General features: G+C 44.2%; 5 protein-coding genes across 11 annotated transcripts; all 5 read left to right on the forward strand.

Moving 5' to 3' along the window:
• Window positions 1–27: 27 nt before the first annotated feature.
• On the forward strand, window positions 28–5,686 carry LOC147045145 (serine/threonine-protein phosphatase PP1-beta catalytic subunit-like). Its single transcript, XM_085931198.1, has 8 exons — window positions 28–174; window positions 1,330–1,461; window positions 2,826–3,056; window positions 3,136–3,240; window positions 3,340–3,411; window positions 3,507–3,658; window positions 3,729–3,863; window positions 4,002–5,686. The coding sequence occupies exons 1-8, from the start codon at window positions 123–125 to the stop codon at window positions 4,104–4,106; spliced, it is 984 nt and encodes a 327-aa protein (XP_085787324.1). The 5' UTR covers window positions 28–122; the 3' UTR covers window positions 4,107–5,686.
• Window positions 5,687–5,886: 200 nt separating this feature from the next.
• manea (mannosidase, endo-alpha) lies at window positions 5,887–8,347 on the forward strand. Its single transcript, XM_085932783.1, has 5 exons — window positions 5,887–6,229; window positions 6,474–7,008; window positions 7,105–7,214; window positions 7,278–7,354; window positions 7,426–8,347. The coding sequence occupies exons 2-5, from the start codon at window positions 6,516–6,518 to the stop codon at window positions 8,057–8,059; spliced, it is 1,314 nt and encodes a 437-aa protein (XP_085788909.1). The 5' UTR covers window positions 5,887–6,229; window positions 6,474–6,515; the 3' UTR covers window positions 8,060–8,347.
• A 448-nt stretch (window positions 8,348–8,795) lies between these two features.
• On the forward strand, window positions 8,796–14,528 carry fut9a (fucosyltransferase 9a). 4 transcript variants are annotated; one of them, XM_085932589.1, is made up of 4 exons: window positions 8,821–8,879; window positions 8,984–9,164; window positions 11,703–11,829; window positions 12,009–14,528. In XM_085932589.1, the coding sequence occupies exons 3-4, from the start codon at window positions 11,770–11,772 to the stop codon at window positions 12,990–12,992; spliced, it is 1,044 nt and encodes a 347-aa protein (XP_085788715.1). In that variant the 5' UTR covers window positions 8,821–8,879; window positions 8,984–9,164; window positions 11,703–11,769; the 3' UTR covers window positions 12,993–14,528. The 4 variants fall into 4 exon arrangements, with proteins under 4 accessions (XP_085788713.1, XP_085788715.1, XP_085788712.1 ...); XM_085932587.1 differs by having other exon boundaries at window positions 8,796–9,164; XM_085932586.1 differs by lacking the exons at window positions 8,821–8,879; window positions 8,984–9,164 and adding an exon at window positions 9,221–9,475 and having other exon boundaries at window positions 11,909–14,528.
• An 836-nt stretch (window positions 14,529–15,364) lies between these two features.
• On the forward strand, window positions 15,365–19,744 carry LOC147045148 (four and a half LIM domains protein 2-like). Of its 3 annotated transcripts, XM_085932314.1 has the most exons (7): window positions 15,365–15,754; window positions 15,808–15,904; window positions 16,103–17,989; window positions 18,469–18,643; window positions 18,815–18,984; window positions 19,050–19,236; window positions 19,317–19,744. In XM_085932314.1, exons 3-7 carry the CDS (start codon window positions 17,828–17,830, stop codon window positions 19,466–19,468), a joined length of 846 nt encoding a protein of 281 aa, XP_085788440.1. In that variant the 5' UTR covers window positions 15,365–15,754; window positions 15,808–15,904; window positions 16,103–17,827; the 3' UTR covers window positions 19,469–19,744. The 3 variants fall into 3 exon arrangements, with proteins under 3 accessions (XP_085788440.1, XP_085788441.1, XP_085788439.1); XM_085932315.1 differs by lacking the exon at window positions 15,808–15,904; XM_085932313.1 differs by lacking the exon at window positions 15,365–15,754 and having other exon boundaries at window positions 15,765–17,989.
• A 1,911-nt stretch (window positions 19,745–21,655) lies between these two features.
• On the forward strand, window positions 21,656–23,869 carry LOC147045149 (protein yippee-like 5). Of its 2 annotated transcripts, XM_085932775.1 has the most exons (4): window positions 21,672–21,797; window positions 21,890–21,967; window positions 22,043–22,188; window positions 22,274–23,869. In XM_085932775.1, the coding sequence occupies exons 3-4, from the start codon at window positions 22,048–22,050 to the stop codon at window positions 22,496–22,498; spliced, it is 366 nt and encodes a 121-aa protein (XP_085788901.1). In that variant the 5' UTR covers window positions 21,672–21,797; window positions 21,890–21,967; window positions 22,043–22,047; the 3' UTR covers window positions 22,499–23,869. The 2 variants fall into 2 exon arrangements, with proteins under 2 accessions (XP_085788899.1, XP_085788901.1); XM_085932773.1 differs by lacking the exon at window positions 21,890–21,967 and having other exon boundaries at window positions 21,656–21,797.
• Window positions 23,870–24,187: the final 318 nt, after the last annotated feature.

Raw genomic sequence — 24,187 nt, forward strand, 5'->3', positions numbered from 1 at the left:
TTATTATGTATCAATAAAGTTGTAAACGCATCGCTGGGTGACACTAGCGCCTACTAGTGTACGCTAGACGCACTACTACTTTCTCTTGTCCAGTACGAGTCGACTCCCATCAGAGCGTGAAGATGGCGGAGGGCGAATTGAACGTGGACAGCCTCATCTCTCGCCTTCTAGAAGGTGAGTCCAAACACACAGATCACTGACGAATTCTTTTCGCCTTTGCGCCACTCTGCTCACGGCTTATTTCCCTAAACCTCCGGAGGAGCCGCCTTGTTTTTACGTCACTGAAATAGCAACAAAGCTAACTGAGTAGCTCGTTAGCTTAGTGCTATCTCTCTCTCTGTGTTTATAAACAGTCGGGCGGTGAACGCCTACGTTAGCATCGCTTAGCTTCGTCGTGTACTTTATGAAGATCAAGGCCACTTTCTCTCTGAAGTCCCACGTTGTTAATATGACTAAAATGACCAAGTTTGGACATAACGTTTGATCGAGTAGGAGTGGCAGTTTCGCGTATTAGGAAATTTCCCCAAACTCACGAACTTGCCTTTAATGGGTGTTGCCTTTCTCGTCGTTTGCGTTACGAACGTCGGAATCTCAAACAGTTGTTCTCTAACTTTTTATATAGTTCACACCACTTTAAAAAAAAAAAACACTAAAGTGTCCAAGTACCACCGTTACGGCGAACATTAAAACGCAAGAGGCTTGATTGTCCATCAGAAATTTTAATTCCTAAAAAAAGTATCGTGACATTTTAAAGATTGAGTCATAGCACAGCTATTTTTTTTCCTTTGGGCATTATAAAGTTGCAAGCAGAAATTATAAATTGTGCCAGAATATTCAAACAAGTTAAAACCTTCACTTAACCAGACAAGACCCACAGAGCGATAATGACATTAAAATATTCACCATCCCCCTAAAAAATTAGCAATAACCTGTCTTAAAAAAAAAAAAAAAATCATATGTGGGTGAACAAGTGGAGATTTTGGCAAACTGCTGCTGCACAAATTGCGAAACATTTTTATGGTGGGAGGACCAGATTGCAAGCTAGAAGGGGTGTAAAAGGGAAAAAAAAAGAGCGAGAGATGAGCAGTATCATCATTTAATGTTCTTAATTAAGAGCCTTGCTGTTCCCAAGAGAGATATTTTTTGCCGTGAGTGCAGCGAGCTGCTTTGGCATCGTTAAAAATGTCCTTGGCACAAGTTGATGTGATTTATTTATCGCCTTCACTGCCTTGTTGAATGAACATAGAGGGCAAAAACACTCAGTGTGGTTTATGTTCTGTTTTAAAAAAAAAATTGGATAGAATGACTCCTCTTGTCTGTGTGCTCCAGTGAGGGGATGTCGCCCGGGCAAGATCGTGCAGATGACGGAGGCGGAGGTGCGGGGCCTGTGCATCAAATCCCGCGAGATTTTCCTCAGCCAGCCCATCTTGCTGGAGCTCGAGGCTCCCCTCAAGATCTGTGGTCAGTAATTCGCCTGGCACTTCCTCCATTTTGTCTGTTTTCAAGTCTCGGATAGAGAGCACCACCCATCATCACTTAAGGGTTTGAAAAAGAGATCGATGGGCCAGGTCATTTAAATTGATAACATTGTCTGTAAAATATATATTTTTTTATTGTATTATTTGAAAGTGACACAATAGTTCCCAAAAGCATTTATTTGCACAAATGTTTTTTTTTTCTAATATTGTTTTATTTTGTTTACACTGAATACTGTTACTGTTATAAATAAGTACTTTGGGCAACCCGGGACATTATTGAACACTGTGAAATAAATTTAAAAATGTTTAAATCTTAAATCTTCAGATTCCTAAACACGTACCCACTAGAAGAAGCTTGCAAAAGACAAGCAGTCCCCGTTGCAAATTTTGGGAATCACAAGGCGAGCTTTCTGCGGATCTCCCCACAAATAGCCAGAGACTTGGATGTTAGTGTGCTGCTCATGCAGAAAGCAGCTTTGAGAGTCTTGAGGGCTGCGCCACTGGGGAACTCCCACTCTGCACGCACACACACACACACACACACACACACACACACACACACACACACACACACACACAAATGTACAAACGCGCAGTCTATTTCTTGCGCTGCAGCTCTGAGTTGTTTTATATAACCACTCCGCATCACAGAACACTCGCCTGGGTCACTCTTTGCTTGCTCGGGGAAGGCAAACAATGTCTTGTCATTCCAATACCCCCAACTCAAGCGTGCTCTGCATTCCAAACAGCTCTTGACTTTTCCTCCATGTTCAATTTGGACCGCTTATTAGTTCCAAGGAAGGAAGAAAGCCAACTTATGAAACCACCGGACAGATCTCGATCTGCCCCATTTGATTCAATTTGACGGCCCAAAAAAAAAATCCTGGTTTGCCGCCAAAATATTCTTAACACTTGTGCAATCATTCATTTGCACTCGTTTTTTTATTTTTTTTTAATCTTCGATACAAAGAAGGCCCAAATAAGACATTGTGTCGCAGTCATGTCTCGGTTTGGTGCCAGAGGCGGTTTTCTCTTTATCCGCAAAATACAAGAAGTACCGTAAATTGCAATTTTGATCATTCAGGGTCTGTGTGCGGTCGGGTTGTGTCCCGGTCCTGTTATTATTTTTGGGGGTAGACAGTTTTTTTGGTGGCACGGTTTGCCGGAAAGGCCCTGGCACACGTGCCGGCCACAACTGGGCCTGTTATTACTCTGCTGACCTTCAGCGAGGAGACTGAATTAGAGCAGCTCTTACTTGGAATCTAAAAGGAATCAAGGCTTGGCCTGTTGATGGATGAAACGTCAGAATCAATACGTTGGTTCAAACATGTCCTCTCTCATGGTCAGGTGACATCCACGGCCAGTACACGGATCTGCTGCGTCTTTTCGAGTACGGCGGCTTCCCTCCGGAGGCCAACTACCTGTTCCTCGGCGACTACGTGGACCGCGGCAAGCAGTCGCTGGAGACCATCTGCCTGCTGTTGGCCTACAAGATCAAGTACCCGGAGAACTTCTTCCTGCTCAGGGGCAACCACGAGTGCGCCTCCATCAACCGCATCTACGGCTTCTACGACGAGTGTACGCTTGGACGAACGCGCACAAACGGGCCTCACCCGCCGAACCGAAATAACATTTGTTCTGTGTCCGCGCTCGCCAGGTAAGCGCCGCTTCAACATCAAGCTGTGGAAGACCTTCACAGACTGCTTCAACTGCCTTCCCATCGCTGCCATCATTGACGAAAAGATCTTCTGTTGCCACGGAGGTCAGAAGATCAGAGTTCAAGTCAACAAATACAATGACACAACTAAAGCCAAACTGTTTATCCTTGGAAAATAACCGGGTGGTGTTTTTTACCTTTCAGGACTTTCGCCAGATTTGCAGTCCATGGAGCAGATTCGCAGGATTATGAGGCCAACAGATGTGCCTGATACAGGTAGCGTGTTGGAAACAATTTCTAGTTCCAGGCTTCCTTATCTCATCAAAAAAAAAAAATCTCAGCATTTAAATGCGTGTTTTCGTGATCCACAGGTCTCCTCTGCGACCTGCTTTGGTCGGACCCGGACAAGGACGTGCAAGGCTGGGGCGAGAACGACCGCGGGGTCTCTTTCACCTTCGGCGCCGACGTGGTCAGCAAGTTCCTCAACCGCCACGACTTGGATCTCATCTGCAGGGCCCACCAGGTAAGCGGTGCAAGCGTAGACGACGACGGGCGGGCGGGTGGTAATGACGACGCGCCTTCTCCTCTGGCAGGTTGTGGAGGACGGATACGAGTTCTTTGCCAAACGCCAACTGGTCACACTGTTTTCGGCGCCCAACTACTGCGGGGAGTTTGATAACGCCGGCGGCATGATGAGCGTGGATGAATCGCTCATGTGCTCCTTTCAGGTACAATCTCTCTCTCACACACACACACACACACACACACACACACACACACACACACACACACACACACACACACACACACACACACACGCTGGAGTGTCCTGTTCATATCTGATTGTCGATTTCTTTCGTTTCAAGATTTTGAAGCCCTCAGAGAAGAAGGCCAAATATCAGTATGGGGGGGTCAATTCCGGTCGGCCTGTCACTCCTTCCCGCACCACTCAGGCCCCTAAGAAGAGGTGAATGCGCAGCCTTGTAAACCCCCACACACAGACACACACGGACACACACAGAAATACCGCACACTCTCTGACCCAGCAACACCCGCCCTCTCAATCCGCTGCATAGCACAGCTACAGTGGAACCTCCAAAGTTGATGTTCAAATTTCTTCGTAAAGTTCATGCAATAAGAGCTCAAACGTATCGATTAAAACAACTCTGATCAAGTGTTTATTTACGTTAGCCCGGTTGTATCGGTCGTAAGTCATTGACGTTTGATTACTCGGTGCTCATTTTGTGCTAAGCAGACGGACGCTTTACCTTGCGTGACAAAGTTTCATTTCTGGTACCGACACACAAAAGTTCAATCTTATATGTTTCCCTTAGGAGGTTCCACTGTGCTAAACTGAATTATTCCCACTGACAACTCCTCGCCCCCCCCCCCCCTTCCAGCCCAGCCATCCATTGACCGCTCTTTTCTTAACGTGTAAGCGTACATACGTTTGCTGTGACCAATCTGTTACTTTACATTTGTAATCGTTTGCCTGTTTGTTAATATTTCGATAGTATTAACACGCTCTGTGAGGGGAATAAAAAAATCTGTATTTTTTATTTTTTTATTTTCTCTCGACACACAAAAATTCAAATCGGTGTCGTTTTGCTGAGTGAGCGCCTCCCGATATTCCAGCTGAACACGCTTACGTATATGTATTTCCATCGCTATCGACACGTGACTTCTCCCTGATGAGTTGCAAAGAATGTGAAGGGACCGGTATTTATGAAAGATCGAACTTCCCGCTCTCCTGATATGAATTCCACCGTGCCTCCGTTTTCAAATATTCCACAGACAACGGTGGAACCTCTGACGTCAACAACGTAAACTCTCGTTAAAGTAACTACAACCTACAAACCATCCAAATTGAACTTGTTGATTCACAAAATATTGCTCCAAATCACCATTCAACTTTGGAGGTTCCACTGTATTTTTTTTTGTCATTTATCATATCAAGATTGTTTCCTTAGTCATATCATCTTTTTTTAAACGGTGAAACATAAATTCATAGAATTTTTTTCGATGATGGTCAGTATTTTTACCGGATTATTTTGAATCGAGATGTGCAGCGTGTATGTGCGGCATGTCCTTGCTTTTTCTATGATAAGTGCTTAAACCAGCTTGTGGATTCCTGTTCAATGTGTCAAAAGAAAACTACGAAATACTCCAAACGAATTGTACGCGATGACACAGAAGCGCATCTTTTTGGAGCTTTGCCAAGTGTTGTCCTTCCATCCTACTCCTCTTCCTTCCATCTTTTTGGAGTCTGATGACTGGCAGTGGAAGTGGCCATCGGCTTGCATCTGACCTGGCATTGCTATTGTGATCGTGGCGCCACCTGGTGTTTAGATGCGATGTACTACAGTAACGCTCTCTGCCTGCTCTTTGGGGCATACTTCTTCTATATGTGGTTGTTTTTGTTTGTTTTTTTCCTCTATTCACACGCTTTTAATTTATTTCCTAATAATAACAACATATGAAATGAGTGCAGTGTTAACCTAGTTTTGCAATTTGTACGAGTTTGAAAGTCAATAAATGGGTGGAAACTCAAGTTGTTTGCTTGCTTTTTGACAGTAAAATACTACTTATAGAAATACAGACACAAACAACAAATATAGGTCAAAAAGGTGAAGTGCAGTAATTACATGTGTCCTGCAGGTGTCGTACAACACTTGGACGAAGAGCAAAGTGTAACGCAGCTGTACCGGAAGTAGCGTCATCAGCGCTGATGTACATATAAAACGGATGCCTCGCGAGAAGTGCAAAGTTTAGATTTGGTAATGTAGCGGAAGTGGCTTCATCGCGCGGATGTACATACACAATGGATGCCTCGCTTTGCACACCTCAAATTGATCCACTCTGTTTTTACATCTTGGATGCTGTCCACCCGGAATCGTTTGCTATATCATGTCCAGCTGATATAGCATAAAAAAATGTCTGGTAAAAGCAATTAAATGTGCCTGTTAATGTATTATTTGTAAAGTTTATCTCGTCAAGACGTGGTGAGGTCGTTTGGCGAGATACATAGATCATGCTTTGCGGCGTAATCCGTTATTATCGGCTCTGGTGACTCGTCCGAAGTTCATCGATGCAGGTAAGAGTTGAAGCCTGGTTAGCAATAATTAGCCATTAGCTCGCTGTTTTTATATTTGCAGACCTATTTAGAAGTTGGGAGGCTTCCGCTATTATCATATACGAGAGCTACGAATTTTGCGGTCATACATTTTTTTTTTTTTTGCAGTTTAAAACAACTTGCATTTATTGTCATGAAAGATATGTAACTTATTGTCATTCATGGTTGTAAAAATGTGTGAAATTTGTTATTTCTTCTTCTCCAGATTTGGCGACTCCACAATGAACTACAGTGTTTTGAGTGAAAAATGGCCCGGTTCCGACGTAAGCAGTGTGCGGCTTTGCTGGCTGTGGTCCTGCTCGTGTTCATCGTGACCGTAGCGCTCAAGTTGCTCGCCCCGGACGACAATGCCTTTCCAGATGGCAAGGAGACTCCCCTGGACCATAAAAACGAGGCGAAGGACGTCCGACCCGAGCGACCCGGGTTGAGCAAATCCTCCCGATTGGAAGAGGACGACAAACTGGCGGCCATGCTAAGCAAGTTCCCCCCGCCAAACTACTTCCTTCACGCCTTCTACTACATCTGGTACGGCAACCCCAGCTTTGACAGCGAGTACATCCACTGGGACCACCCACGGATGCGGCACTGGGACCCCAAAGTGGCTGAGAGGTATCCACAAGACAGGCACAGCCCGCCTGATGACATTGGGGCCAACTTCTACCCAGAACTGGGGCCTTATAGCTCCCGGGACCCGGCTGTCATGGAGGCCCACATGCAGCAGCTGCGTACAGCTGCCATTGGTACGAGGAAAAATGTCATGAGGCATGAAAAAAAAAAAAAAAACCTCACATAAGTAGACAGCTCGTGTTAACTGAAAGGATTTGTGGCGTCCTCAGGGGTCATCGCCGTTTCCTGGTACCCGCCTCATACCAAGGATGACAACGGGCAGCCGATAGATGACATTGTGCCGCAGCTGCTGGACGTGGCGCAGCGCTACCGCATTAAGGTGACAACGTGAATGTTGTCTTCTCGACTGTCACTCAAAATCTGCTCACAAATTTGTCCACAGGTGGCTTTCCACATCGAGCCCTACAAAGGGAGAGATGAAGTCAACATGCATGGCAACGTCAAATACATTATTGACAAGTGAGTCCAACCTGGCAACATTCCGACTCAGGAATATTTTTTTAAAACCTCAAATCTCGAACTCCCTCCAGATACGGCGAACACCCTGCCTTCTTCCGCTACCGCACCGACTTGGGTAAATTCCTCCCCCTATTCTACGTGTATGACTCGTACCTGCTGAACACGGAGCAGTGGGCCCGGCTGCTGCGGCGCACGGAGAACGGCGGCATCCGCGACACCCCGCACGACGCCGTCTTCCTGGCCCTCCTGGTGGAGGAGAAGCACCAGCGCGAGGTGCTGAGCGCCGGCTTTGACGGCATCTACACCTACTTCGCCACCAACGGCTTCACCTACGGCGCGACGCAGCGCAACTGGCAGGCGCTACGGGCCTTCTGCCGCGACAACGACCTCCTCTTCGTCCCCAGCGTGGGGCCGGGCTACGTGGATACGGGCGTGCGCCCCTGGAACTTCCAAAACACCAGGAACCGCATCAACGGCAAGTACTACGAGACCTCGCTGAGCGCCGCCCTGGAGGCCAAGCCCGACTTACTTTCCGTCACGTCCTTCAACGAGTGGCACGAGGGCACGCAGATCGAGACGGCCGTCCCCAAAAGCGGCTCGGTGCTCTATCTGGACTACTTGCCTAACAAGCCGACCATCTACTTGGAGATTACGCGTAAGTGGGCCGCCATATTTGGCGACGAACGAGGAAGACGGCGGGAGTGATCCGCCCGGGACATGTAGAAGAGGAGGAGCTTTCCAATGGCGGCATAGGTGTGGCACGGGCGGATCCCTGCTGTGAAGAGCAAAAATCTCTCGAGTCATTGACGCCCCACCCAAAAGATGTTCTGATGACTTGCATATGCCACAAGATGGAGGCTAAGCTCTTAAACCGAGAGGAGCATAAAGCATCAACACATTAGCATGTATACTGTCATGAACTCAAGGGAGATATTGATCGTCATTTCAATGTGAATAAAAATAAATAGTGATTATCATTGAATCCATCATCGCCCAGCTCTTTTTATAACCTGAACCAATGAAGGAAGGCTTTGTCTGTTCATGTCCCAACACAGATGCTGTGACTCAGCCAAGTCTGCTCACTGTACAGTAAATTGAGTCTGAAGTTGCTTGACAGCATTTAATTGTGAATAGAAAAAAAAAAAAAATCTACACACCCCCTCACTGTCGAGAGCCAGATTCGGTGTTTGAAAATAAGACTCTTTCACAACTTTGCCTTTTATTTGACACATTCATTTGACAACCTTTACAATTTGAACTGCTTTTAAAATAATCCATTGTCTTTGTATGCCACATAACCTGCTTAACTTGAACTGCTTAAAAATCATCCATTGTCTTTGTAGGAGTGTATTAATAACCACCCTATGTCCCTAAAGCAAAATTAATCAAAGCGCGCAAACTGGAGCGCGCCGCAGTGGCGATCAAAACAAGGTAGCGAGCCTACACACACACACAAACACACACACACACACACATATATAAGCGCGCGCACAGTGGAGCCCCGCAGTGGTGATAAACAGAACAAGTCAGCGAGCTTGCACATCACTACTCAGCAGCACACATCCACGATCCATCCACATTTCTTGATTGTTTTTTCTTAACATGTAAATTGTGTCCTCCTTGCCGCAGCATCCTGTGCGCATTGCACGCGTTACAAGGTGCAACGCGAGCGCGCGCGCGCACACACACGGAAGAAAAAAAAGTATGGATGCGGGCTGGTCTGGATGTGGTAACGCTCACACGACGGTGGAGAATTCCAAACACATCGTCGTCATGCGAATGCAATGACTGGGAAGGGTCTCTCGAAATGGTGAGTCGAATTCCTTTATTTGCAATCCCCCCCCTTCACACACACACACACGCCCCCAGCTCCGCCATCCCTGCATCAATCCACGCCTTGCATCAAAACTCGTTTAACGTCTAATAATATGTGACGGATGGCGGCTTTCGCGCACGTCCAGGGGGCCGAATTGCGCCGAACGTTACTCGCGTGACGGCGGCATCGTATCGGCCGCAAATGACCTTCAGCGCCGCATCTAAGGTGTTCTCGTGACGGGCATCGAAGTCTTCCTCCATAATGTCCGATTGGAACAGAGTCAGATAGATTTCACCCAATACTTGGTCAGTCTTCCTTTATGTCGTCGATTTTTTTCCCCCCCATCATTTTCAATGACGAGTTTCTGTTCATGGGAATTGGATTCGTGCACAAAAGCGCTAAGTTACATAAAAACATAAGTTACTCTTTGTGCTATATGATGTGAGTGTTGTGTAATTGTGTCTCGTCACCGTGGGACGGTGGGAAACGTCATTTTGATCTCTTTTTGTGCCTGGCATGTAAAGAAATTGACAATAAAGCGAACTTTGACTTTGACTTTGAAATAGCATGACATTAAACCAGTGATTCAACATATACTGTAATTCTACCACAGAACGCAAGTAGACACACTTTCACACTCATTTTCTGTTTCATTTTTATTTGCATGTAGCCCTTTGGCACTTTTAGCCTTTGTACTCGCTAAACAACATATTTTTGTACATTCTTTTAAACTGGTGGATATTTGGACTTTGCTTGAGTTCCTCACTTAGATTGTTCCATAGTTTGACCCCGGTTATAGTGATACAGAAACGTTTTAAGGTTGTTCTTATGTTTAAGATTTTGAAATTGTGGAATCAGTGTTGAATGAGGAAATGAAAAAAATCAAAATGTGGTTCGATTGGAACAAATTATCATTAAATGTAAGTAAGACCAAGTTTATGGTATTTGGTAAAAAGATACGAATAGAAATACATGGGACTGAAATTGAAAGAGTGCAGGAAAACAAATTTCTTGGGGTTATAATAGATGACAGGCTGAGTTGGAAGCCACACATCGAACACGTAAAGTCTAAAATTTCAAGAAGCATGGCAGTTCTATACAAAGCAAAAGAATTACTGGATTATCATTCACTTTATTGTTCTCTTGTCTTGCCCTATTTGCATTACTGTGTTGAGGTTTGGGGGAATACTTATAAAACTTCACTACAGCCACTTATCATTCTGCAGAAAAGAGCAATAAGGACTATTCATAAAGTCAACTACTTGGAACACACAAATCCACTTTTCATACAATCCAAACTATTAAAATTCACCGACATAGTATCTTATCAAACAGCGATCATCATGTATAGGGCGAAAGCAAAACAACTACCAGAAAATATCCAAAACTTATTTTGGAATCGGGAGGGAGGTTATAAGTTATAAGGGGGCATCACAATTTCAAAATCTTAAACATAAGAACAACCTTAAAACGTTTCTGTATCACTATAACCGGGGTCAAACTATGGAACAATCTAAGTGAGGAACTCAAGCAAAGTCCAAATATCCACCAGTTTAAAAGAATGTACAAAAATATGTTGTTTAGCGAGTACAAAGGCTAAAAGTGCCAAAGGGCTACATGCAAGTAAAAATGAAACAGAAAATAAGTGTGTCTACTTGCGTTCTGTGGTAGAATTACAGTATATGTTGAATCACTGGTTTAATGGATAAAGTGAAAAAGGGGTAGGAATCTAAAAAGCTATGCTTCCTCCTACTCCTTTTCCAGCATTCTTTATTGATCTATTTATTTATGTATTATTATTATTATTTATTTTATTTAAAATAATTATTCTTTCTGTTTGTTGGTTTATTTTTTGTTTGTCTGTTGTATGGACTTATATATGGCACTTCAAGTGCTATCTGTTTTGCTTCATTTTCTTTTTGTTTTGGATTTTTTGAAATAAAGATATTAATCAATCAATCAATATATAGGGGGCAGGTGTTGATGATGTGGTCGGCCGTCTTGCTCGGGGTGTCCGCACTCGCTGGCCGCACTGGCCGCCAGTCCCCGCTGCCGTATCGATGTGTTGAAGCGCCCAACACCGGATTCTTAAACGCTGCTGGCGAGGTAGTTGGAATCTGGTGCTGCTCACCACCACAGCACCGTCGATGATCAGCGGAAGGTGTTGGGTGTGACCCTTCCGGAAAATCAACAACAATCTCCTTGGTCTTGCTGACGTTCAGCAGAAGGTTGTTGTCCCTGCACCACGTAGCCAGAAGGTTGACCTCCGACTTGTATTGAATCTCGTCGCCCCCGGTGATGAGATCCGCCAGAGTCGTGTCGTCTGCATATTTAATTACCGTAATTTTCGGACTATAAGTCGCGGTTTTTGTCATAGTTTGGGTGGGGGGGGGCGACTTATATGTGATTTTTTTTTTTCCCAAATTTTCAAAATTCAAAAATCCGCGATGTAGTGAAACCGCAAAAAACGAACTGAAGGTTACTGAAACATCACTTGATGTTTAATTTTTGTCCCCCCCAAAAAACCTAAAGGCATTAAGAGGACCTGTTAAAGACACATCCCAGCCCGTCGGATCGTCGCTGTAGCCACCTCTAGTTGATGACCTCATGTAGGAACGTCTGCTTTTCTTGGATTCCAGCTTCAAGTCAAATCCACAAGGTTGGTATGGAGATAACCACAACGATCCCCAACCACGCGCCGAGATATAATTTCCCGTTCTATTCTTCTTGCACTACAGAGTAATGTCCTCGGCAGCCGTGCACAGAATCCTACGACCACTTTTTTGGGGCACCTTCATCCTCGGGTGCTTCGTGACTCTCTTTTTGATGTATTTTAAGCCGTCTACTAGCTGGCTGTCTGGTCCCGTGGAGTCCAACGTGTCCAGCGAGCATGTCAAGGGCACCTTCTACTCCAAAGTTGACCGCAACATAACCACGGTGCTCATCTGGTTCTGGCCCTTCGGACAGACGTACGACCTGAACGTGTGCCCGTCGCTCTTCAATATCGACGGCTGTTTAGTCACGGCCGACCGCAACCTCTACAACAAGTCAGACGGCGTTCTCATCCACCACCGCGACATCAGCTCCGATTTGTCCAACCTGCCGCCGCTTCAGCGTCCGTCTTTCCAGAAGTGGGTCTGGATGAACTTGGAGTCACCGTCACACTCTTCCCAACTGGCCGGCATCGAGAACATCTTCAACCTGACGCTCAACTACCGTCGCGACGCCGACATCGAAGTGCCTTACGGCTCTTTGTTGGTCACCGAGAGCGAGGGCGATTTTATTCCGCCCAGCAAGAACAAGCTGATCTGTTGGATCGTGAGCAACTGGAACCAGGAGCATGTCCGGGTCAAGTACTACAACGAGCTGTATAAGCACATCGAGGTGCACGCGTACGGCCAAGCCTTCGGCGAGTACATCACGGACCAGGACTACTTTCCCACCATCGCCAGTTGTAAGTTTTACCTGGCTTTTGAAAATTCCATCCACAAGGACTACATCACCGAGAAGTTCTACAACCCTCTGGCCGTGGGCACCGTACCCGTGGTGCTGGGCCCGTCGCGACAGAACTACGAGAACTTCGTCCAGGGGGACGCCTTCATTCACGTGGATGACTTCGGTTCGCCCAAAGAGCTGGCCGATTATCTTCTGCTCCTGGACAAGAACGAGGAGATGTATGTCAGATACTTTGAGTGGCGGCGGCACTTTAAGGTGAAGATGCTGCAGTTCTGGGCAGAGCACACGTGCCTGGCCTGCGACTACCTGCGCAGGCACAGGGAGTACAAGACGGTCAAGAACCTGGACAAGTGGTTCTGGGGCTGAGCCGGTTTGTGACTTGGATTCATTGCCCCATCGCTGCTTACACTTTTTTTTTTTTTTTGTATTGATTCAGTGATTTGATTCAACATGAGCCAATTTTATGGGAAGCCTTATTTAGATTTTTGTTTTTTTTCTCTCGTCCCTGCAAAGTGATGCCTGTTAACACATTGAACAACGGAATATGTGTCGCTGACAAGAGGAACCAAAGAAAGTGAGAAAAAAAAATGTCACCTTTTCTTGCTGAAGTCTCACCGGTGGCTCAGGTTTCGACATTTTTGTCTGACGAGGTGATCCCTTGACGGGGACTGGATGTTGTCATCTGCAGTAGAATTTGTTTTTCTTCTCCAATCATTCCAAATGCACATTTATTTGCAGATATTTATGCAATGTTTATGGTTTATTTGAAAGTTATGTGCTTTATCTTGGGGGTTTTTCATGCTGTAATTATGACTTAACTCTTGAGTGATGACTCAGTGCAAAGTCAGCCTTTTATACTTCATTTTTATCTTCTGCCATACACTGGAAAGTAGTGGTGTATATAAACTGATCATTTAGGATACTTAAGATGGATGTCAAATGGAAAATTACAATTATCTTACCACCCCCTTTTTTTTTTTTAATTAGTTAGCGGACAGTTAGTCAATTTTGGGTCAAGTAAGAAAACATATTATTCACTTGTTTTTCTGTCTGTATTCAAACATAAATAATATTTAACAATAAATCAAAACTGTTAATATATTTAAAAAATAATTTCTCCCTTCATTGCACTATTTTTCTGGATTTAATCAAAGTGTTCAAAATGATCACTCTGCCACAAATGCTACTAAACATAACAAACTTTTTTTTTTTTTTTTTTTTTTTTTCCCATGGCAGAATATTTGCAGTGCAGTTATTTTCTGACTTTGAAAAAAATAAAACGACAATAAATTGTGAGTTATCCATGAAATCCTTAAATTGATGGAAAAACATAGTCTGCTGTATATTTGGAAAAAAAAAATCCATCTCATTAACACTGATAACAATATCAATATCGATATTATCTGTATTTGGATGGATGTGTCCAGTGCTCACCACTACTGGAAAGAACTTTTTTTTCATATGGAGTGCCATAGTGAAAGCTGTATTCATGTAAAAAGAAAAAAACAAATGTCAGGTGACATAAGAAGGAATGTGCTGTGTATATTTTTCAATGTTTGTCACACCCTGACAACAAAGTATCGTGATCAATTTTACCGAGCTTTGACGATTTCACGCTCTGGGTGTGTGTTTGTTGCGTTGGCCCGGCTTGTCTCTCTTTTGTTTTGCCAAACTTGTGCGGCCTTCGCATGTGCGAAGGTGTCGCTCTCGCACGCCGTGTCTCTAATGTCCGAAAAAGAACAAACTCGCATTATACGTGGGGATCAACTCGTGTCGAGTGTATTTCCATTTCAAATGGATCGATTGAGTTTTTTTTTTTTTCATTTTTGCCAAATCACTGTATTTTGCCAAATGTTGTATTTGAACTCTAGATGTCAGCTAGTGTCAAAGAAAAAAAAATAAAGAGTGAAACATTGGATGGCACCTACTATCTCAAAAAACACACACACACACACACACAAAAGTGCAACATAATGCGTGTGGGCTGGTATAAATAGCTTCGGAGAAGCTCAACTAAGTGATTGATGATGTCGAGGAGAATATGTTATGCTGGTTATGCCTCAATCCTCGGCCTGTTGTTAGTTACGACCTGGCCCTCGCAACCACGTCGCTATTTGCATCCCTATCCTCTGCGTACTAGTGGGAAGCGACCAAGTACATATTTAAGTCCGACTTGAGTACAGAGGAGTTTAACTCGTCTCGTGTATCTCAGATCAGCTTTACCCATTGAAATGAATGGTGATGTTATTACTCCGTTCCAACCAACTGATGATACAGTGAAGAAAAGATAAAGGAGCATGTTTTTTTTTTTTAGCGTAGGTATTTTTCATGCCAAATTTGCAAATGGTTATTGTGTATAATTGACGGGGAATTTGTTTTTTTCAGCATCTGCACCCTTTTTTTATTTTTCTTAAGCACAAAATGGTACTTCTTTTTGCAGTACCGCCTTTTCTACTCAAGTCCTCTGTCTCTGTTTGTTACTGAGTTCAGTGGTGTCAGTAATCCACTGATGTTATTCGAGGATTAATAGGAAGGCTCAGTTATCATTGGGATTGGGTCCAACCAATCTGCAAGAGTCAAGGAATTTTTTGACAGTATTAATTTCAGTTTGAATGTGATTGTATATGATGATGTGGAAAAAAAGAGGGATAACAATATATTTGTGTTATATAATTGTTAATTGAAATGTGGTAATCACATCCGAGGTGAGAGGTCACAAAAAGGGGTGGAGCCAGAAAAAAAAGATGGACGACATCGGACGAGAGACAAATATTCGAGTAGATTCAGATAAGTGGTACTTTTATCACTTTTGTCCAACATGTTCAAAAAGAACAATTTTGGAAACGTTAACTAGGATAGAGTTAGTTGGTTAAGTGAAGTATTTAGCAGAAATCGTCAGTGAGTGAAATTAGCCGCTAATGCTAGCGCTCAGACTTTGCTAAGCAATTAGCGACAAGCTAACGCAACAAGTAAGACCTGTGTGGAGAAACGAAGTTCCCAAGGTAGACAAGGAGCGTTTGGCGACTGGGAGGACTTTGCTGACATCGTCTGGTGGACTTTGGACTCGCCCTAGTTGCTTTCTCCATCCTTGCTGTCTGGATGACCCATGTGAACTTGCATCATTAAAAGTAAGGCACCTTTGTTTATTTTTGTCCTTTGGTGATGGAGACATTCATTTTAGGCTACTGCGAATACAAGCAATGATCTAGATGCATCAATAATAAATGGAGCGACTTTATATGCTTGAAATTTTAATTCATCTTCGTAGAAGAATTCAGGTGAGCCACCTCTCAGTACTGTACATTGCACAATCTCCATACCCATCTGTCTAACCTCCTGCCATGACTAATTTTGGTGAAAATTGAGGAAAATGGGTCAGGTAAAATTCCCCGACCGGTCCTACGTGAAGAGGTGCAAGGTTTTTTTTTGCTCCACCCACCCATAACCGTCGCTTGCCCTATTTGTTGGCGCTCCAGCTGTACCCAGAGGGAGGTGAGAGAGGTTTTGGTGGCGCGTTTGTGTCTTTAACCTCCACAGCGGGACTTCGTCTAATGGATGCCACTTAGGATGTCATCGCCATGCCAACCAGCTGTCGGCAAGGCTTTTGTGCCATGTCAATGTGTCCGACAGTCACTCTCTCCCACAAGTCGTCGCCTTGAAAGGAGCCGGCGGTGTAAATACTTCAAACAAAATCCGATGGCGGATTTACAAAGCCTGAGTACATTCAGATAAGAGTGCTATCGAGGTCGGGGTCAAATAAAGGCCTTTTTCATCAGACAATCTGATGTCAGTGACCTCACCTATCAAAATGAGAGGATTAAAAATACGCCAAATCATCAGATTTTTATTTCTATTTCAGTGTCATGTATAATTGAGAAGCACCTGTTATCTGTCACTGATGCTAAAAAAAAATCTAAGATTCATAACACGGATTATAAAATGGCACGCGATTTGTTGAACTTTTCAGAGGTGCTGACGCTAAGGTCTTTAGATTTTTTTTTTGGATTGTCATCCGCTGGGCTTGAGCACTGTTGCGCTTTAATTCAACTCTTTGTGTAATCTTCTTAGAAAATGGAAAATAGAGTCAAATCTGGGTCAGCGTGCGCTATTCCTTGGAGATGTCTTGTTTAATACACACAAATGTTAAGTGTCGACAGGAGAAACTTCATCTTGGCAGCGTAGCGTTGGAGGATTAGCCCGGTGGTCTTCCTGGGGCTATTTTTATGAAGATGTCTGCCTGGCTTGATCCGTTGGGAAAAACGATAGCACCACATTAGTTCAAGACTGAAAAGTAATTTGGCGACTGTCAATCACTTGTTGATGCTGCACAAAAAAAAAAAAAGAGAGAGGATTTGTGTTGTATCGGAAGGGAAGTTCATTCCAGTGGTCCCTTGATGTCCCTAATTCTGCTTTTTCTGCAAAAAAAAACCAAAAAGCTAATATTACAGCAGCTTTTATTATCAGGTGCAAATCCGGAGTAAATCCGCCCAGAGTCGTGTTTGACTGTCACTAATTTCACAGCCGAGCCGGCTTAAAAAGGGCGGTCTGTGGCGTTGTGGGTGTGAACACAGCCAAGCCCATCCGGCTCGTCCCGCCCGATCAAATCCACCCAAATTCCGCACCGCAAGAGACGTTTTCATATCGTGTACTCTATTTTCTGTCACTAATTTGCAAAGTGAAACGAGGGCACGTAATAGAAAACTGCCAGCGAGGGGCGGCGTGCTCTGCCAAATTCCCAAACACGGTAAGCAAGACATGCCCCAGAACCAAAAAGAACACACGCTAGTGTTTAATGGGCCGCTCTACGAAAATAGGGTCCATGAGGCCATCTACTAATATGCCCTTTGTCCTCACAAAGACAATCCAGTCTTACGAGTAAGAGCGTACTAGTAGTGCACACTAAGAAGGATAGAGTATTATCGCCCTAATGGTTTTCCAAACCGCCGGGCCTTTTTTTTCTGGCCCACAGTTGAAAAGGCTTAGTGATGTGCTGGACATGGTCTCCCTTAAAAGGTGCAGAATGATGCACGTCGGACCTCCCCCGGAGATTACAGCTAATAAGAGAGGCAGTATTTATAGAAGACACCCCTGGCCCGGTGGATACCCCTTAATCCGCGCCTCGCCCCCTTTTTTTTTTTTTTCCATACGGCTTTTTTGTCGGAGCATCTCGCGGCTCATCCTCATTCCGAGCATCAGCGACAATGTCCACCCACGAGCGCTTCGACTGCCATTACTGCAAAGACTCCCTGCTGGGGAAGAAGTACATCATTAAAGAAGGCACACAGTACTGCACAAAGTGCTACGAGAGCCTGTTTGCCAACTGCTGCCAGAGCTGCACCAAGCCCATCGGCGCCAACTGCAAGGTAAGGCGTGCAAAGGGCTTGAGCTTGAAGAAGAATTTCACTTGCAAAGGAACTTTTCAGAACTGGGATCCGAAGCGCTAGCTTAATAATTACACATATAGCGAAGTACAGTTTAAAAAAAAAAAAAGCTTTGTTCTAATCGTTTAAACTGCTGATCAAATATGAAAAACACTTGTCAAACTGTGAGGAAACTACCCTACTACCTACTAGATAGTGAAACCATGAAGCTTTTCCACATCAAATTTATTTCACTGATGTAAAACCATAAAAAAAAAGTGTTGTCATCAGATAGTGAGAATGAACTATGACCTACTCGATTGTGACGCTCGGTTCCTGCACTGGAACAGTTAAAAGTAAACTACTGCTTGCCAAATTTTTGATCCCCCTTTGGACTTGACCAACTATTGCAGTCATCCAGCTTGAAATGTATTAATAGAAAACAATAAAATCAAATCTGACGTGTCCATCGATGTGACTAGGACCTGTCCTACAAGGACCGTCACTGGCACGAGGAATGCTTCAAGTGCGCCAAGTGCAGCCGCTCCCTGGTGGAGAAGGCCTTCGCCGCCAAGGACGACCTGATGCTCTGCACCGAGTGCCACGCCAACGACTACTCATCCAAGTGCACCACCTGCAAGAAGACAATCATGCCAGGTTACTATTTTACCGTCCATCAACGACCTCCCTCCCGCGCAGCAACGTAAAACCACAGAGCTATGCGCTGAATCCCTTCCAAGACAAACACTAGCGTTAGCTCGTCGCAGCCGTGACTATTTTGAGTGTCTGACTTGATCTCGTTGACACCCCCCCGCCGCCTCGTGTCAGGTTCCCGCAAAATGGAGTACAAAGGCAATAGCTGGCACGAGACGTGCTTCCTGTGCCACCGCTGCCAGCAGCCCATCGGAACGAAGTCCTTCATCCCCAAAGATAACGGCTACTTCTGCGTGGCCTGCTTCGAGAAGCAGTTCGCTTACCAGTGCTGCGCTTGTAAAAAGGTAAGAAGCTGAGCGTGGCGCTGCGTCGGAGTCACGGTCATAAAACGGCCGCACGTATTTGGCAGTCCATCACTACGGGCGGCGTGACGTACCAGGAAAAGCCGTGGCACCGCGAATGCTTCCTGTGCATCAGCTGTAAGAAGCAGCTGTCGGGTCAGCGTTTCACCTCCAGGGAAAACTACCCGTACTGCCTGGAATGCTTCAGCGAGCTCTACTCTAAGAAATGCGTGGGCTGCATCAAGCCCATCACAAGTGAGACACTTTCGTCTTTTTCTCCGCCACGTGGACGGGGTTGACCCGTGGATTGACCTTTCTTTTTTTTTCCCACGCAGGTATTGCCGGCGCTAAGTACATCTCCTTCGAGGAGCGTCAATGGCACAGCGAATGCTTCAATTGCGGGCAGTGCGCCGTTTCCCTGGTGGGCCGAGGCTTCCTCACCCAACGTGACAACATCCTGTGCACCGACTGCGGACGCGAGAAGTGATCGGCCACGCTTCGATGTAGCATCGAGCTAATGTTTACAAACGGGAGGTAGCGCAAATTGAATCAAGTCTTTAAATGGAATGTCACATAACACTTGAAGGCTTTGTCTTTTCCTTTACCGTTGTATTTACTCTTCCCGATCTCCTACATTTATTTTTGCCTGCTTTGTGGCTGATTGCAGAAGAAAAAAAAAAAATCAAGAATATTCTTTTGTGGCATGCAACGCAATTTCAAAGGCCCAAATTGTTGAATAAAGGAAAGACATATGGATACCGTTTGATGTGTCTCATCTTATTTGATTTTTTAAAAATAATTATCTATAGTCCTCGTATCCGGAACTCTGCTGCGGAAGCGGGTCCGGTGGACGCTGGTAACTTGACAGCGGCCCGAGTAGCCGAAGAGCTGCCAACTGTGTGACTCAGCACGAGGCGAAAGGCAGTTCATAAAAGAGCACTATCGGGAGGAACCGTTTTATTCATTGTACAGTGCGGTCAGCGTGGGAACAAAGGCACCCACTCATAGGCTCCTTTATCACAGGATGAAATGAGAGAAAAGGACATGTCTTATTCATGACTCACAGTTTAACCGGCGTTTAAGCCGCTTTGGCTTTTATGCGCTCGCATGCGAAATGGAGCCATGCATTGTTTCTGTCATTTCAATGGCAATTTTGAGCTCAGTGAATTGCTGCTTTAAAATGCAAAACTGACTTTTATAGGCTATCTGTGTAAAACTATTCATCCATATGCAGAAACAGTATTTAATTACAAATCTTAAAAGGATGCAATTTATCCAACTTATAGTTCATGCTTTTTCCAGAAATTTCAAGTGTTGTAAAAAAAAAATGTAATTTTAATATAAATATAAACATGAGTGGACCAATGGTATAGATTTGCAAAAAAAATAAATTGACCCAATTGATGCTATAGATTTGCTTCTCATAAACAGTTGTACCTAAACAAATGGCCTCTATCTTTGTGGAGCAGCTTGAGCGTCAGGTGGGTACGCCTCGCTGCCACCTCCAAGTTGGCAAGTAAGAAGAGCAGATGGCGAGCTGCATCATGCCATGGATGAATGTCAAGCTAACACGGCCGCGTTTGTTGTTCCATCCAGCAAATTTTCTGTAACCACTCTTAGCGTATGGTTTTTGGGTACCTTGCTTAACAAACATCACAGGATAATCGTTAACAATAATCCCAATAACCAGGTCTTTACTTGACATTGCGTGGAAAAGAGAAGATTTTTTTTTCGGTTGGTATGTGTTTATTGCACTCAATGCAGTTTACAATCGCTTGCATCTCACAGGATGTGTTGTGCTGGACCCGAGCAAGGTCATCCACGTGTGTCGAGACCTGGTGATCAACGTTTGGTTTATGTTTTACACGCGTTTTAAATTTTATTGCCGAAATCGCTTTTTCTCGCCGAGATAAGCACGTTTTCTGAAATGCCGCTCTCCCGTCACTCTCGTTAAAGTGTTATGAAAAAAAAAGGCTGTTGGGGGCTAGGGAGTATCGAGTTGATCATTATACATGAAGAAATAACCAATTCATCGTTTGGTTTATGTTTTACACGCGTTTTAAATTTTATTGCCGAAATCGCTTTTTCTCGCCGAGATAAGCACGTTTTCTGAAATGCCGCTCTCCCGTCACTCTGGTTAAAGTGTTATGAAAAAAAAGGCCGTTGGGGGCTAGGGAGTATCGAGTTGATCATTATACATGAAGAAATAACCAATTTCATCGTTTGGTTTTACCAAGCACTTCATTGAAGGCTTGCTGATTGCAGTCAAGAGACAGGGAAAGGAGGTGGATGGCGCCCTCTGGCGGCTCTATGTCAACAGCGGGACTGCGCACAAGTCATAACCAGGAGGTTATTTATAATTTATCATTCTGCCCAAGCTACAATTACAACATCGTGCAAAAGTGAGTAAACCCATCACATTTTTTTTGTAAATATTATTCTGTGATGGCACTACACTTAATAAATGAAATCTGCAACTTGTATAATGGTCTATAGTTACTGTCGCTTCAAAATGATCCAACATAAAAGCATATTTAAATGACTGGCAACCAAATTGAGTACACTAAGTGAAAATTTACAAATTGTCAAATAATGTTTGCTCACTGCCGCCCTCTGCTGCAGCATCGTCAAATTGCAGCAGCATTTTTGGTGCTGTGTGACGTCACGACCGGATGTTGACAATGTGTGCTCTTGGACACGCTATTAGGAACAGCTGAAGAGCAACAACAAAACCGAGACTCCGACGAATGTCCGTGTAAAACGCAACTTAATCCACTTTGACATCGCTTCGAAGAGGAATTCCGAACCTTGCCTCGGTAAGGATTAAACAATGAGCTAAAAAAAAAAAAAGATGTGAAAGCTGTTTCCCCACCAAAACGCCGCTGATGTCGTTTTTGTTGTCTGTTAGCGCAAGCGGCTAGTGCGGCGTTAGCTTCCTAAAGTCGCTCAAACTCCTGCGAGGATATAAATAGTAAATTATAATAAGGTAATCCTCCGTTTTGTGTGCTTTGACATGAAGTATTTGACGCTTCATAACATGTTACGTATTTTGTGATTGTAGTCAGAATGGGCCGCATCTTCTTGGACCACATCGGCGGAACGCGCCTGTTCTCTTGCGCCAACTGCGACACCATCTTGACCAATCGCTCTGAACTCATCTCCACAAGATTCACAGGCGCCACCGGCAGAGCTTTCCTCTTCAACAAGGTACCACAACACACACGCACTTTAGTTTGGTTTTTTTTCAAAATCCCTTAGCCCAATTTGATATTGCATACATACACATTTCCAGGTGGTGAACCTTCAGTACAGCGAAGTCCAGGATCGCGTGATGCTGACGGGCCGACACATGGTGCGAGACGTCAGCTGCAAGAACTGCAACAGCAAGCTGGGATGGATCTACGAATTCGCCACCGAGGACAGCCAACGTTACAAAGAGGGCCGAGTCATCCTCGAAAGGGCTCTGGTACGGGAAAGCGAGGGCTTCGAGGAGCACGTGCCCTCCGACAACTCCTGAACGTGCCGCCGCGCTTCTTTGCTGCTGCGCCCATTGACTTCACAGAAAAAAAGATTCGGGGTATTGTTTTGACCCCGTTTTCTTGATTGGCAGTGCGGAAAAAAGAACGCTTACTTTAAACGACGCCTCCAGTTTCTGCGGCCGTGCGCTTTATTCGTACTCAATCGAGACAAGAACAAGCGACCGATTTATCGATTACTCGCCAATTTTCCTACTATTATTCTTTTTGTTTGCCATCGAGAAGGGGAGATTTTTTTTCCCTGAACTCCGGATTTACAATTTCACACAAAATTCGGAACGATCAGTTCACCGATCTCCTTGTTCAATGATTATTATTTTTTTCTACCAGGAATGAAGAAACACAATCTGATTGTAGCATCGAAAGTGCATTTCGAGTTTCCCAATCTAATCAACTCTAAACAATCCGCTACTATCTCAGAGATCAATTCATTGATTATTAACAACTAGCATGACATCACCAGCCTTGATTCCCGGTGGCGGCTTTTCTTTTATTAGCGTCATTCAATAGCCACCACGGAAAGAATGCCTTTGACGTCAACATAGCTAAAGGTGATTGTTAGCCTCACGCTGGGTTTAATTACGCTGCATTCTTCTCGCTGTTACGTTGCTAACTTTTCACCATGGAGCGGGCTTTGTGCGCTTTCTATAACGTACGACATTCTCCGCCCGTTCCCTTGGTTCATAAAAGCAGCTTTGTTGCTTTAGTTGAGCTTATAATAAACATTCACATGCCAGCAAAGAGCTAGGAGAACTTGGCGGCTTCTCGGCCTGCGTGCGGCTCATCGCTTTTGTAGATAATGCCCATCATTTCGTCTCTCCTTTATAATAAAAAAAAAAAAGAAATACAGTGGTGCTTTTAAATACGAGTTTGTTACGTGACTGTGATCGTAACTGTTTTCCAAGGCAAAATAGAACTGCAACATATTTATTACAAAACGTAAAATAATTTAATTTGATAGAATGTAAAGCATTAAAACTGTTTTTGCTTTATAATTCAATGCTTGTACTGCTGCTTCTGGTGTACCCAAATTGGCCAGCAGGAGGCAGACACAAGGGGAAAATTTTCTTTACTACGCAGATTTTTGTAACTGTCAACATGTATTCAAATGTTTTTTTTTCAAGGTGTTTTGCATTATATGTTTGCATTAAGCTGGGTCTCGTATCTCAAGGCACCACTGTATCTGAGGATCATTTTATATATATATAAAAAAGTTGTTGACAGTTGATTGGTTTAGCATTTACGAATGGTACCATTGTTTCCAATTTACTCTGATTGAGTTATATTATTTTGGTGTATTTTCACGATTTGAAAAACGTTGACTTGTGCTTTAAATACAGTTCTGTATTATATTTTGCTCCATGTGTGATTTTATATCTTGAATTATTCACTCAAATGTTAGCTGAAAAAGAAAATACAGTACAGTGGTACGTTTTTTTTTTCACTCACAAACACATCGTCAGTAATAGGCCAATCATTTCTTGAGTAATTTCACACTTAGTGGGCAGGCACATTTGTACATAATCATTAAAAAGTCAATTTTCCAGCATGTCAGGGGGATTTTTCCTCGCCGTTCACTCTTTGTCCACTAGGTAGCAGTAGAGTACCACGTTCGCTTTCAGACCTGATCCTGGGCAGGCCTGATGTGTGACGCACTCCACAGGGTAGAA

This window comes from Syngnathus leptorhynchus, chromosome 15 (assembly GCF_054491065.1).
Source record: "Syngnathus leptorhynchus isolate UIUO chromosome 15, UIUO_Slep, whole genome shotgun sequence".
Classification (NCBI taxonomy): domain Eukaryota; kingdom Metazoa; phylum Chordata; class Actinopteri; order Syngnathiformes; family Syngnathidae; genus Syngnathus; species Syngnathus leptorhynchus.

Coding starts and splice junctions, on each gene's coding strand:
- LOC147045145 (XM_085931198.1), top strand. CDS start 123: ATGGCGGAGGGCGAATTGAACGTGGACAGCCTCATCTCTCGCCTTCTA. Junction 3,659..3,728: donor TCATCTGCAGGGCCCACCAG/GTAAGCGGTGCA, acceptor CTCCTCTGGCAG/GTTGTGGAGGACGGATACGA. Junction 3,864..4,001: donor CGCTCATGTGCTCCTTTCAG/GTACAATCTCTC, acceptor TTTCGTTTCAAG/ATTTTGAAGCCCTCAGAGAA.
- manea (XM_085932783.1), top strand. CDS start 6,516: ATGGCCCGGTTCCGACGTAAGCAGTGTGCGGCTTTGCTGGCTGTGGTC. Junction 7,009..7,104: donor GCTGCGTACAGCTGCCATTG/GTACGAGGAAAA, acceptor TGGCGTCCTCAG/GGGTCATCGCCGTTTCCTGG. Junction 7,355..7,425: donor GTCAAATACATTATTGACAA/GTGAGTCCAACC, acceptor AACTCCCTCCAG/ATACGGCGAACACCCTGCCT.
- fut9a (XM_085932586.1), top strand. CDS start 11,913: ATGTCCTCGGCAGCCGTGCACAGAATCCTACGACCACTTTTTTGGGGC.
- LOC147045148 (XM_085932314.1), top strand. CDS start 17,828: ATGTCCACCCACGAGCGCTTCGACTGCCATTACTGCAAAGACTCCCTG. Junction 18,644..18,814: donor CAAGAAGACAATCATGCCAG/GTTACTATTTTA, acceptor GCCTCGTGTCAG/GTTCCCGCAAAATGGAGTAC. Junction 19,237..19,316: donor CTGCATCAAGCCCATCACAA/GTGAGACACTTT, acceptor TTTCCCACGCAG/GTATTGCCGGCGCTAAGTAC.
- LOC147045149 (XM_085932773.1), top strand. CDS start 22,048: ATGGGCCGCATCTTCTTGGACCACATCGGCGGAACGCGCCTGTTCTCT. Junction 22,189..22,273: donor GAGCTTTCCTCTTCAACAAG/GTACCACAACAC, acceptor ACACATTTCCAG/GTGGTGAACCTTCAGTACAG.